This window comes from Solanum verrucosum, unplaced genomic scaffold (genome assembly GCF_900185275.1).
Source record: "Solanum verrucosum unplaced genomic scaffold, falcon-dt-bn FXZP01000165.1, whole genome shotgun sequence".
NCBI classification, from domain to species: domain Eukaryota; kingdom Viridiplantae; phylum Streptophyta; class Magnoliopsida; order Solanales; family Solanaceae; genus Solanum; species Solanum verrucosum.
Genome location: NW_026020340.1, coordinates 2302515 through 2317522, shown reverse-complemented (window position 1 = coordinate 2317522; position 15008 = coordinate 2302515). Strand labels below are relative to the sequence as shown.

General features: G+C 32.8%; 3 protein-coding genes across 3 annotated transcripts in view; all 3 read left to right on the top strand.

Moving 5' to 3' along the window:
- LOC125837185 (protein DETOXIFICATION 27) overlaps positions 1–15008 on the top strand; it is a 226157-nt gene that overhangs the window by 143314 nt on the left and 67835 nt on the right. The window lies entirely within an intron of this gene.
- Positions 1–15008, top strand: part of LOC125837217 (histone H3.3) — a 193867-nt gene that overhangs the window by 176740 nt on the left and 2119 nt on the right. The window lies entirely within an intron of this gene.
- Positions 6582–13875, top strand: LOC125837177 (uncharacterized). Its single transcript, XM_049516323.1, has 9 exons — positions 6582–7179; positions 9818–10024; positions 10106–10348; positions 10835–10901; positions 11025–11216; positions 11321–11412; positions 12821–13000; positions 13076–13212; positions 13312–13875. The coding sequence occupies exons 1-9, from the start codon at positions 6691–6693 to the stop codon at positions 13487–13489; spliced, it is 1785 nt and encodes a 594-aa protein (XP_049372280.1). The 5' UTR covers positions 6582–6690; the 3' UTR covers positions 13490–13875.

Here is a 15008-nt window from a genome sequence, read left to right as displayed (position 1 = left end):
CTTCTTGTTAATCGTTTGATGTCTGGTCATTCTTCTCTTTTTCATTATTCGATAAAAAAAATACATTATATTGATCTCTTTATTGTGCTAAATAACTCTGTTGTATCATGTTCAATTTCCAGTAGATATTATAAATATACATATTAGATGATTTTTTTTCATTTGTTCCAATCATGGTGGATAAAGTTATCTGATAGGTATTCTGTGAAATTAGTCTAAGTGCGCGTAAGGTGACCCGGAAATTACAATTATAAATAATAATAATAATAAAAAAAACTTTGTTGTACTAGTCTTTACCAGAGAGGAAACCATAAGTTGGAGCAAAAGTTATCTTCAAAATGTTGTTTCTAAACTTTATAACATTTGATTAATCAACAAATACCTTATATATGTACAATATTTACCTCAATAATTTAGTCAATAAATGAAATTATACTGTCATAAAAGTTTTCAAATGTTTGACCCCATCTTCCATGTACAACAACCCTTATTTCAAATTATTTAGTACTCATTTATATACAATAAATAATTGAATGAAATTGTCTAATAATGCAAATCAATGATTTATGAAGAACAATAATTATAGAAGAGTAAATTATGATAATAACAAAACAGAAGGTAGTTGGGATTCTGATGGGACATATCATGTCTATTGGTCAAGAGACCTCATGGACTTATTTTCGAGTTATGCCATCATCGAACTTAAAAATATATATACTATACGAACTTATGTCGTACCTCATAAATTCATCACTTATATTGCTCATTTCGATGAATTTCCCTAAAGTATTATCATATGTTATCTCTTTATTAGAATCGTGTCAGTCTAAAAGTCTGACACTCAGCTCCTTTTTATGAAACTATAAACCGTCATCCGTTCATAAATGTCACATAAGAGGTGAAATTGTTTAAGAGAGTCTAATTAAAGTAAATACTTTCATCGGACATTTATATCAAATAATATTAACTTATTTCACTACTCTATGATTTATGAGTTTTTTTTTTTTTTTTTGGTTTAAGCACTGAATTTTATAAATTATAAAATATTTTTTAACCTCAATTAGTTGGTCATTTATTATCACGTGGTTGAATTGGTTGTTCTTGAAGTACTTTTATTTATTTTGATACTAATGGAAATATACGTAGTACAATAATAATTGCAGGAGGATTATTATATTTTTTTAATTTGATATTTTTATAATATATAGTACTGAAAAAACACATGAATGGTTCATAATTTATGAAAGGTCCCCCTATCTATAAATGTGAAAATGACAAATGCACGGAGCTAGGGACCAAAGGCCTTTATTCTGGTGTATATTTATGGACCCCCCAAACCCTTCTTATATTGAACGGTAAAATTAATTTATGAAAATATAAATATTTAGTTTGTTAAAGCTTGAGCAAGGTCATAATTCATATTTATTAAATTTTGTTTAATATCTCTCAATTTAGCATATCTAAGAATTGAGTAGATTTGAAATATGTAATTCAAGTTGATTCATGAGAAATTTAATTAAAACTTGATAAGAATTAGGTTATGACTTGTCCAGTTCATATCAGTTCGAGTAACCTTTAGGTGATTTAATGACTAGCACAATCTTCTCCCTATTTTTTCTTTCTTTCTTGAGTTGGTATAACTATACTTAGAGAATTTATTGTCAATTTTGATTAATTTTACATTACTTGTTAGTTTGTTAAAAATACTTGCAATCATCCTTTCTTTACTCGAATTAAAAATCGATCTTGAATTGAGAATCGATAATGTAAATAAGGTCACACAACTAATTGCTTTAAAATCCTCCAGTGAAGAAGTAAAATACCCCAAAACTAACTAAGAATGACTATATTATGAGAATTTATTACGAATTTTGATAAATTTTACATTACCTATCAATTTGTTAAAAATACTTGCAATCCTTCTTTGTTACTTGAACTTGAGAATCGATAACGTAAATAAGCTCACACAAACCTAAATACTTTAGTATCCTTAGTCAAGAAGTAAAATACCCCAAATCTTTCCACTTGTATGAACCATCCTTTTTTGATCAACTAATCAAATACTTATTAGCACAAGGTGTTTGGTTGCCTAATTGTTTTGTTCTTCTTTGTTTCACCAACCAACCAATTAGTGAGTATTGGGAAACAGTAATTATGACAAGTAAAATCTAGGAATCCAAAGCAACTAGATAGTGACCATTGGACCCCATATAGATATACTATAGATATTGCTAGCAAAATTTATGGCCTTATGGAACTTCCTCAATATTTATTTTTTGTTGGGAAAACAACCATTGTGTACCCTTTTCTAGGTAACAAAAAATGGGCTACAATTGCCAAGACTAAACAAGTTTTCTTTTTAAAGCAGAGAGTTATTTTTATTAGGAAGCGTTTTATTTTTTAATGTGATATATTTTGATATGAATCTAAATTTAATGTAAATATCAAATGCTCGATGAATATTAATTAGGAGATGTACGAATTTCTCCTTAGAGGAGATTTTTTTTGTTTGTAATAACCACGACTCGTGGTCATTGATTGTCGAAAATTCTCATGAAACGTATGAATTTCTCTTGTCCATGTAATAATTATTGAGTCAAGACCATTCATAAGGGATGCTAATTAAGTAATTAACATGTTAATCCATTAGTTTGTCCTACATCTTAACCCAAACCTATATACAGTGTATAAATATATCATTATGAGCGTAAAAAATAGATAATTTTCCACATTAGTTGACAACTTGGGTTCAGAAGCGTAGCTATGCTATAGCCAGGGTGTCCAAATTGCTCTTATATAGCAAGTTCATTAGGTTTCCGCTATAGCCGAACACAAGGGAAATATCATTTTTTTTTACCGGAAAAGATCGTTTTATCAGGTAATGGGTTGGACACCATTCTTCAAAAAATAATATCGTATATATAAGTAAAATGATACATAAAGTGATTAAATAACATATTTTGGACACATTTGACAGCCTTTATTTGCATCCCCTAAAACAATATCTAGCTATATTGTGAATAAAGAGAGTTTATGTGCTTTTGTGAGGATTTCTGATGACTGATGACACGAGTCGTGACTATTATAGATCCCCATTCAATTACTATGGTCCACAACATATGTCTTTTTTGATGCAAAGATAGATCTTATGTGAAAACTGTAACCGTCTCTATATGATGGATAAACCTTTTTGAACACCCACAATGGTGTTTATATAGGCTAAATCTAGGGTTTAGCGCGGAGAAATATTTAATGAGTTTAGGGACCATCTAACGCCGTTATGAGTGGACTCAACCCAATAATATTACATTTGAACATGTGTTAGATCACTTGTGGCTAGGAGTTTCGAACTCTTCCATGCTTAAACACGCTGAATTTGTATAGTAATTGCTTTTAGAAGTATTAATTAAAACATAATAAAAACTTATAGGATATTTAAAATTTTAGTTTTGATTTTTTTGAGATTTTTTTTCAAACAAATATTGTTTATCCGCTCATTTAACATTCTTATTAGTAGATGAATTTACTTTGGCAACTTCTATATTTTTTATTTATTATTATTATTATTATTATTATATATGCCAATGTGGAAAAAATATTCTTATAAAAATAATTCGTGTCCTGGTGATGATGGAGTTGAAGAAATGGAAAATAATAATACATAATAATGTGAAAATAATTTCGTGTGAATGATTAAGTCAATATATATATAAATTATTCTTTCAAAGGGACCACTAATTATGGAAAATGTGAAAATAGTATTCATATGATTTTTAGGTGTACTTTTCATATTTATTTATTTTTAAAAATATAAAAATAATGACTCACTTTCACCTCCCCTAGGTATATTCATAGTAAGTTGTATAGACATGCACATATCCAATGTATACTATATGATTATGTGTATTTTATTTTTTTTATATAATAAAGGGAATAGGAATATTGGATAGAAAAGTTTGGTTAACGAATCTTATAAATAATTTAAATAATAATGAAAAAAAATTAAAAGAACATTGATCGAAAATAAATATATCAAAAGAGAAAAGGTTGTACATTAAAATGAAATTTCTCAAAATAATTTTTATTTAAGCCATTGAATTGAAGAAAAAAAAGCAGAAGTCTCGAATTCAAGCCATAGAAATGAAAAATAATAATATATTTATTTATTTTTAACTATATGAAAGCATTTATAATGTTTTAAAATCTAGTAGTACCTTTTCAAAGAGAACTATTTTCCAAAATTATTTCTTTCATGATTTTTCAAAACCAAACGAAAAATCAAGTTCAAATGCCACCAAATAGTTGTTTGCACTTTCAGTAAAGAAGTCTTTAAATAAATAAATAAAGACAGTTACGGTGTATAAAACAACTCGCATTAGAATAATTTGAAAAAGAGACACATTCCAAGGATGTCATGTAGATAGGTTATTCTAATGCAAAAAAAATATTAATGTCTGCTTTCACAATTTAGGTTACATAAAATAATTTTATCATTTCTCCAAGACTTCTTTTGATTATTTTTCTTTTTATTTATCTGAATATTCCACTGCAAATGCAAGTGGATTTTAAAGACATTCTCATGACAAAAATTAAACAAAAGGAAAAAAAATAGTTAAAAGTAAAATACAAGTACATATTTGATTATTTCATTAATTTGAATGTATATTATTAGATTCCATTTAAACAGCTAGTCAAATTTTTGGCTTTATGCACGTTATAAATTCAACGACAGATTTAATTAATAATTTGTTGATTTCGTGCCAAGATCAACGCTACTCCTTTCTACATTTTTCCTAATTTTAAAGTTTATTTAATTTTGACCCTTTACCCTTCTAGTTGGACTTTTACACCTACTTTCAACCTCCTAATTTGTTTTGTTTTGAGGTTAAGACGTGGTATGAGAGGACTTGCTAGTAAAATTATGTTATTGTGGGTCTTGCAGAGCTAACACTATCATGATGCTACGTTGTACTGACGTGACTTACAAATAATGTTGGTACTATATAACCATATAGACAAGGCTCAGGACCATCTCCCTTCACAATAAATGTGTAATGTTATTTGTGAAACTTGTTTTCTCTATTTTCACTAAAGAAGTCATTTTTTTTTTCCATTTGTAAGGAACTTATTTTTCTAATAGAAATGCACCTTAATATCTTCATTATCAATATATCCAAATTATGCATTAAATATACATCAAACTTGTTAATTTATGAAGAAATACCACATAATTTCGACTTATCTAAAATATAAATAAAGACTCTTTACATCAATAACTTTTTTCTAGAAGTTTGAATTGAACAAGAAGTAGATGCTTGACATCAATATACATTTTTCTTTTAATTTTTTTTACACCAACTCAAATAAAGCTATATAAAATAAAATGAAAGAAGTTTTATCCAATCTAAAACCAAATTCATGTATTTCATTATTCTATCATATATAATCTTATTTTTGATAAACCAAATATTCATAAAAATGTATATACACTTAACAATTCAAAAAATATTAATCCATAAAATGAAAGAAGTTTTATCCAATCTAAAGCCAAATTCATGTATTTCATTATTCTATCATATATAATCTTATTTTTGATAAACCAAATATTCATAAAAATGTATATACACTTATCAATTCAAAAAATATTAATCCCAACATTGTTAATTTATTTGAAAAAAATCGCTCACGTGCAATATCTCGCAAATCATATAGACAAGTCCAATATGATAAATTCAATTGAGAAGACTTTGGCTAAGGGAAATCGATCTTCAATCTCCCTTATGGATGGCACGTGCACGTCCTGCAGACCTGCACAATTCTAATTTTGTTTAGAACCCCAGAAAAATTCACAGCTACTATTCTTTACTGATCTTTGAGTGCTCATTAAATAAATTCGTTCATATATAATATCTCGCAAATCACACAAAAGATATAAATTGTACAAAGATAAATTCGATACAACGAGGTCAAATGAGAAAACTTTTGACAGAAAAATCAATTCCTTACCTGTATTAATCTCAATATTATAATTAACCAAACCACATCTTACTCTTCAACAACTCATAAACAAACCCCCCAAGTTCCTAGAATCCTACTTTTTCATTGCCATCCACTTTACACAACTCACATTTCTATAACTTCCAAACAAATCCAACCCCCATAAAGCCCCACCACCAACATCTCTTACCACAATCGGATCTATATTGGCTCGAGGGTGTTTGTCTTAGTTTTTTGATAAAAAAATTATACGACATTTTCATGTATATATATATGATAAGTTTGAAGTTACTGAACACAAGATTAGAAGGTTGACTAAGTAGTTTTGAAGTTCGAATTTCAATTTCACACAATACTTTGTAAGTAAAAATATGTATATACACTAGTGAAAATTCTGTATATGTCATTGCGATTCGATAGAAGAAAAAATAGAAAAAAAGCCAAAGAAAAATCCAAAAATCATATTAACAAAGAAAAACAAAATAACAGAATATTTTGATCATCACAGTTCACAAAATTCCCTCAAATTCACCAGCTTACCTGTTCCCCCCTCCCCCTCCTATAAAAGTCCACCCCCTACCCCACCATAGCCCATTATATATGTATCTATAGGTCAGTATATACAAATTTTCCGGCGAGTAATGCTCCTTCTTCGTCGTCGTCTTAGCTGAGGTGCGAAAATCCGGTGAGGTGATGGCGGACGACGTCGTTCCAAAGACGTTTCGTGCGTTAGTAGAAAGTGCAGAGAAGAAATATGCAAGAGTACGGGATTTACCGGCGTACGGACGATGGGGAACGAGTAACCACTACTTTCACAAGGTGTTCAAGGCGTACATGAGGTTATGGAAGTACCAGCAGGAGAACAGGGTGAGGCTTTTGGAGTGTGGATTACAGCGTTGGGAGATCGGAGAGATCGCTTCACGGATCGGTCAGCTTTACTTTAGTCAGTATATGAGGACTAGTGAAGCGAGGTTTTTACTCGAGTCGTGTATTTTCTATGAAGCGATTTTGAACAGGAAGTATTTTGAAGGTTCTGGAAAAGATCGGATGGTGAGGTTTAAGGAGTTGAGGTTCTATGCCAGGTTTTTGATGGTTTCGTTGATTCTGAACCGGACGGAAATGGTGAACCTGCTGGTTGAGCAGTTTAAAGCTATTGTTGATGACAGTAAAGCTGCTTTTCCGGTACTAGTTCCTTTTCTTTGTTAATTTTGTTTCCATTTTTATGGCTTTGAAGCTCATTTGTAACAACAACTTGCTATTTTTCGTTCTCGGATGGATGAACTTTGAGTAAATATTTAAATTGTTAGGTTTCAGTCATTGCTATTTCTGAATTCTGTCTCTAAATTTTTGGGAATGAAGCTTAAATTTAGAAGAATTGTCATTTTTATGATAGACATACAGTAGTTTAGCTGTCTAATTGAGGAATTAACATGAAATTTGAACATATTTTAGTTGATTTTTAAGTCAGCTTTGGTCAGTCTATTTGGAAAGCCAGAAGTCCATCAATTAAAAGGAATTTGTCAAGATGTAGGGTAAAAACCACAAATTTAGTTGTTAGATTGAGGAATTAACATGATTTTTTTTAGCATTTTTCAGTAGATCACTTAAGTTCGCTTTCGCTCGGAGTGTTTGGAAAACAAGAATCCGTCTTTACCTCGATCGAATTAGGTGCCTCTTCCAGCTCCTTATTATGGTAAAAAATGGCCCCTGGGTTAAATTGATTAGGCAGGTTGTATTATCTTTAGCATGCAAGTAGTGCTTTTTAGTACACGCCAAATGTCCGGCACTTAAAGAGCTAATGAGGTACATACTATAGCTTCTCTAGGATAAGCTCTATCATGCATTTTATTGGTTGAAGTGATTGAGAACTTGTGACAATTGAGTCATCTAGTATGACTTCTATGGACTCAGCTTTGTCATGTAGTATGCTTTTGGTTGTAATGATGGAGATTTGTCTTTTTAGTTCATAATAAAGAATGGCCATTGTTTTTATTGAGCCGAGGGCCTATAGGAAACAACCTCTCTACCCGGTCTGCGTACAGCCCACCCTCCTGACCCACTTGTGGGGTTATACTGGGTTGTTGTTGTAGTGAAGAATGGTCACTCTCTTAAAAAATGGAGAAAAGTTTCAGTTGAGATAATCTTTTTACTGGCTACATGACTACCTCCAGAGTTGTGCTGGGATAGGACCTCTTATAACTAAGAAAAGGAAAAAAAAGAAGAAATAGAGGAAATGAAGTCGTTGGTGCCTTTGTTGTCTTACTTCAAGTTGTTCAGACCTAAAGCTTTGACCATTCCACACTATATTATGTTGGTGTAGCCCAGTGTTGTGAAAGGCGATTGCCTCGTCGCCATTGCGAGGCGACCCTTCATCGCCTTTTAGCTTTGTGGCGAGGCGATCTTCAAAAGGCAATGCCATGACGACAAAAGGCGAGAAAGGCATCGCCTTTTGTATTTTCTTAAAACAAGGCGACCAATTTAGGGGTTTAAAAGTTAAAAGGTAATTTTAGGGTTTTCGACTAGACTCCTCCGGCGACTAGCCAGACTTTTCCAGTGATTCCAAAGTCTAACTAATACATATTTCTTCTATTCTTCTTTAGATTTCTTCTTCCTTCTTATTCAAACTTCAGAGTCACTTCTACCTTTGTTTTGACTTTTGTTCTTTTTTTCTCATTTAAGTTCTAGTCTTTTAGTATGTACTATCTATTTTTAGTTTTTGAACTGAAATATTTGCTAATATGTTATTACTATTGAGATTTTGATTATTTACATATGCAATTAAATATTTTAATTTTTTGGTATTAAATGGTGCCGCACTTCAAAAAGGCAAGCACCTCGCCGCTCGCCTTGTCTTGTGGCGAGGCAGACCCTTGTCGCCTTTTATCACCTTTTGCCGTCCAAAACACTGGTGTAGCCTGAAAAATGTTTTTTAATTCACCTTAATTGCCAAAAGTGCTAATTGCCTCTTTACTTTGTACTCTGGAAAGAACACATAAGGGTGTATACAAAAATATATACACACTTCTAACCGTTTTGAATATTTAACTTACATTCTTACCTATGTATGCAAATAACTTTAACATTATGAATTTGGGGGAGCTGCATTGGGGTCTGGGGATGGTGAACCCTGCACAAGCATTCCACGACTTTCTTCCATCTCTGTCTTTTGCATTTTTTATGGTGTCAAGGAATACTCTCTTTGTTTTATTCTCTCTCTTTCTTTTGTCTTTTATATACAGATCTGTACACATCTTATGTGTATATATGAACACTTTGATGCATCTGTTATAATATACATCTGTTGAGTTGTATGCTATATTAGTGATAGTAGAGGTTGTCACTCAAAAATTAAAAAGGAAGTGTGTCTGAGGAAATATCTAACATGCTCCTAATGAATCAATGGTCCATATTATGCAAGAATATTTGCATATTATCTTCAAAAGGCTCCGAGTGTTAATGCAGTTTTTGTTATGCCCGTTTACTCTATGAACATCTGACCAATATGTTTTGCAATGGTTACTTAGTACATAGGAGATGATTCTCATACTTCAATTTCTGGAACTAGCTGAGCAAGTACAAAGTTGAGAACTGAACAAACTACCCATCATTTCTCTTCTTTTCATAACCAATGAGAAACTGGTAGATTAGTTGCTTTGTAGTTGAATTTACTTTGATTGTGATTGGAGCACACTTGCATCTTCCAGTTGCATTAAACAATTTAGTGTTGCTTCAGCTACTTTAGCCCTGTACTTACTATCTATGTTTCAACAGAAATTCTGTACTTCTTTCCGTAAGATGAACCATAGTAATAATTTCACAGGGTACTAACTTCAAAGAGTGGAGACTGGTGGTGCAAGAAATTGTTAGATTCGCAAGAGTTCATTCTCCATCTCCTGATGCCAGGCCTTTGCGATATTGTGCTCTCTTTGATTCACATCCATCATCTCGTCCGTACGTGGCTCGCTTCCATGCTAAGAAGGTGCTAAAGTTTCGAGATGCACTGTTGACAAGTTATCACAAAAATGAGGTATTGACAACATCCACTTACCTCAGTGTTAAGTTGTGCTCAGTTTGTTGCACAATTAACCTACCCTTATTTTTATTTCAGGCCAAATTTGCAGAATTAACTCTGGACACTTACAGAATGCTGCAATGCTTGGAATGGGAACCCAGCGGATCTTTCTATCAAAGAAGTCCAGTTGAACCACGAGTGAATGGTGCTGTGATTGACCAATCTATTACTTCTGGACTGATAGATATTAACTTGGCTGCTGAGATGATGGATCCAGCTCTGCCTCCCAATCCCAAGAAGGCCGTTCTTTACCGTCCTAATGTTCCACTGTTGATATCTGTGAGTTCTGTTATGTTTACTGTGTTTCCATTTGGATCAATCTATATTTAAGGAGTCCTATACTGAAATACTGCTTCATATAAAGGGAAGGGGAATGTAGAAATTAATCTTGCTGGATGATATGTTGGTTTAAGTTATTTAGTTCCGTGTCTTGGGAACTGATCGAACAAATAATTGCGGTAGCACTTGATACTATGCAAAACATGGGAAGTAAAACTAGAAATTTCACTCTTGTTTCTTATGTTGCCCAATGCCCACTGTATGTTGCCTGAATGCTCGATGTTAATAATGATTTCTTTGCACCTGAACCCACAATAGCCATTTAAAATAATCTACTTCAACTGTGAACCCTGTCCAAGTGCTCATATCTACTTCGATTATGGAATAATACCCTATCTGAGTGATTGCTTCTGGCACTCCTCCTTTACAATTTTTGATGCTCCTAGTGTGTATCCTTACTCAGTCGTTTTGTTCTGGCACCCGCAGGTCGTCGCTACGATGTGTGAGGAGCTCCCTCCAGAGAGTGTGGTATTAATATATATTTCTGCGTCAGGTTTGTGACTTTTAAAAAGTATTTTTTCCTAACCAAAGCATCTGGTTAGCTACTTAATCAATGAAATTCAGCTCCAGATATGCTAATTGTGGCTGAAATCTCAATTCTTTGATATATTTCCAGGAAACACAATTCAGAGTACCACCTTGCACACAGAAAGCTCTTCTAGTTCTAGAAAATCTTCGAAAAACAGTGTTCTTTCTCGTACTTCGTATGAACAAAAGAGTGCTTTACATGAAAATTATACCAACACCAATGGAGATACGGGTCAATATTTCGAGAATTGTTTGTGCTTAGGTCCTAGCAGAAGTGGAGGTATACCAGCAGAAGTTGATTAATGTGTTGTTCATAAAATGGTTCATGATTATCTCATTGTTCTAAATCTAACTGCATGATTTTTACTATTTGGATTTTTGCAGGTTCAAATAACCTCTATCCAGGCGATCTTATTCCTTTCACACGAAGACCTCTCTTCCTAATAATCGATAGTGACAACAGCGATGCATTCAAGGCAGGTTTGTCAAAACTGTGTCTAACTCATTGAATGATGATGATCTATCCCTGAGCAAGACACACATTCCAATGTGTGTCTGGGATTCTACTTGTTGTCTAGAAACTTTGTAATAATGCTTTTGAGAGAGAATAATGAAATATTTTGGTGACTTCTAGTGAGTAATGAGATGCAATTGCAGATGATACGAGAAAAAACTTTGGATTATCACAGCTTCTTATGGATATTAATCTTGCATATTGTTCAAATCAAAACACAGTAAGCGTATGATGAGATAGTGTCAAATTAGAGGATCCATCATTCCATTTTCTGGCCTTCTTAAGCTCAGTGTTTTATGAAACTGTGGAGTGTTAAGTAAAAATCTAGCTTACTCTCATTTGCTCCATAGAGTATAAGTGGAATACAAATCTAGGTTGGTTCGGTGTCTAGAAAAAACCCGGATTTTGTTGGGTTAGTAACATCTGTTATAGATAATCATTTTTCTGTGCTGTAGTTGTTTCCAAGTATTGATTTGGCTCTCATAAATTACATTCAACTGATAGAATTATATTGTGGAACATTGGGATGAATAGCCAAAGAGAATCCTGTAGTTTTTCTGCAGGATTCAGTTTCCATTCAGTAACCTTTCTGCTTACCCAGAGAATTCCTACCTGAGCTACAAACATCTAAGATCTCCAAATGCCTACATATCTCGAGACTTTTAGATGATTGTAGTTATGTTTTAGTCCTTACTATGCCTGATAACATGTTGGGATTCTGAATGTCCAAAATTATGTGTTTATTGTTCTTGATCACGTTTGTTGAATTATGTGAGGCGGTTCTTATTGAAGTGGTGAGTTGTTGAAGAAGGGACAGTTTGATTTTTCCAAATATATAACTGCTGTTGTTCCCACCTTATTCAGTACTACTCCCTCTATCCCAAAATAAGTCACCTTAGCAAAAAAAAAAATTGTCCCATAATAAGTGTCACCTCATGAATTCAAGACAAAAATTAGTATGTTTCCCAATTATGCCCTTATACTCCATCTACTTACTAATAATATTTAATTTTCAAGAGACAGACACTTCATCAAAAAAATTTCAAGAGACATTTATTAAATAGGGTAGTTTAGTAAGCTACATATTGTATTTATTCATTTCTTAATGACATGATTTTTGTTAAGGGGACACTTATTTTGGGATGTTGAGCGAGTACATTTTAAAAGCTACTCAAAATCAATTTCTTCTCCTACCAATCATCAATACGAATGTATTGGCTGTTTTTCTTCTCATCTGTTTGGGTGGTTGGAAAATTATTGTTGTAAATATTGTATTTCACGTATGACTTATTTTATTGCAAGTTCAATTTTAAAAATTATCTTTGAGGAGGACTATTTATTCGCTGATACATCACCTCTTTGCTCTTCAGGTTCTACATGGGGCAGAAAGAGGAGAAAAAAGTGCTTTATTTCTCTCTCCTCTGAGACCATCATTCAGGAATCCTGGCACTGATGTAACTCAAACTGGAAGTCAGTTCACCTTGTTCTTGGCTGATCCTTTACAGGCTTTCTGCCAGTTGGTTGGCCTTGTCTCATCTGATAAAGATTTGGTAAGTACACAGCAATGCTAGTTGCTTTACCGAGCAATTGTAAGTCGGTCTAACTTTCACACTACTGCTCTTCAGGATTGTTCTGATGAGGCTGATGGCATCATCTCAACTGCATTTGCAGAGTGGGAGGTAATCCTCTGTACATTGACTAACCTAGATTTGGTTTGGGCTCAAGTTCTGTCTGACCCTTTTCTGAGACGGCTTATTCTCAGGTAAGCATTTTCTGTTTCAACCAATTGAAATACTGTTACAAGTTGCCACAGGAGCCTACTTAGATACTAACAACATGCTTTCTTGTATCTTCTGTGCAGATTCATATTCTGTCGTGCTGTGCTCGGTCTATTCTGCTTGCATGAACGTGGCGATGAGTATTTGCCTGTTTGTCTCCCAAAGCTTCCTGATACATTCTCACCAGACTCTGAAACTGTTCAACCATCTATCAAACGACTTGCAAGGCTTCTAAAAGTTGGAGATTGTTTTCGATTTTGACATTCTTGAGACGTGATATATGTGCTCCCTTTATGATGTAAAGAGATCCAGAAACTTACCAGTCAGACACCGTGGTTACCAAAGTGCTGGCTGGAAGTACAAACACATTCTTTTTAGGTGATCGGTTTATTTAGTTTACATCAATATCTTCTCATTTCATGTGCAGAAATTTCGGGTTTTTTTCTTCTTCATTATTTAGTCTTTCAATAGCCGAGCATTTGATTGGTGATACTGTGCGCTGCTAATAGAAGGGTTCACTTGAGTTTTTGTGTTCAGTTTTTTTTTGGTTTCTACAGGAATTAGTGCTAATTTGTTCATATGTATCCTGTATTATAGAAGCTGGCGGTTGAATTCTTTAATTATTAGTTGAGCAATTTCTCTTCCAATTTGTGTTCTAAATTTACTCCAATTCAGTTCTCCTCCTACTTTGATGATGACCAAAAGAACCAATTTAAGTTATATACATCGACAATATATTAAATACGTTTTTCACCATAGTGCAATTTGACATGTTCCATTCACCATTTCGTTCTTTCTTTAAAGGGAAGAAGTAAGAGATGATCAGATGTGGCGTTTGACATTCATGCTCTCCTAACTATTATTATTTCACGAGTCTCATGTTTAAATTATTGGATATTCTTGTTATTCATGGACAATAACTCCTTTTAGATCAAAATTCTCAATCAAATAGGAGGTGAAGTTCCATGGACAATAACTCCTTTTAGATCAAAATTCTCAATCAAATGTGAGGTGAAGTATATTTAATATAACTTGTTAAGAGGTAAGTAAGTAAGTGGTGAAAAATAGACTTAAAATGCATGTATGTAATACAATGAATTCATGGCAATTTAGGGAGGTTTTGTAAACATCCAAATTTGCAATCAAAACGGTGATAGATTAGAATGATTTTAACGTATTCGCTCGGAACAAAAATGATGATAAATTAGAATGGTTTTAACGTATTCGCTCAAAACTAAACAATGATAGATTAGAATGATTTTAACTTATTCATCAAAACAAAAACATAATAGATTAAAATGATTTAACGGTATTCGCTCAACACAATTTCATATGTACAACTACTTAGAATGAAATTTCAGTAGATGATATTCACATAAAACATCAATTCATGACAATTCAAAGAGGTTTTAAATGAACGTATGAGATACAATGAATTCATGACAGCTATGCAGAATCTATAAACATTCAATTATATAGATATGATTAACGAGACTCATCTTAACATATTTGCTCAAAATAATTCCACGTATAGAACTACTTATACCGAGTTTTTAACCTACAATATTCACGTAACATGTCATATTCCAAATATGAATATATAGCTTCCTATTTTCTAGTTTAGTGGAGTTAACCATCCTAATACCACACCACTCAACAAATTTCAACCAATAAGAATCGAGTATTGTTTCCTCTCAATCCACTACAAACTACTAACTTCCAATCTCAACCGTCAAATCTTTTCCTTCTCCATAAATCTTAACCGTCCAATCAGTTTGGA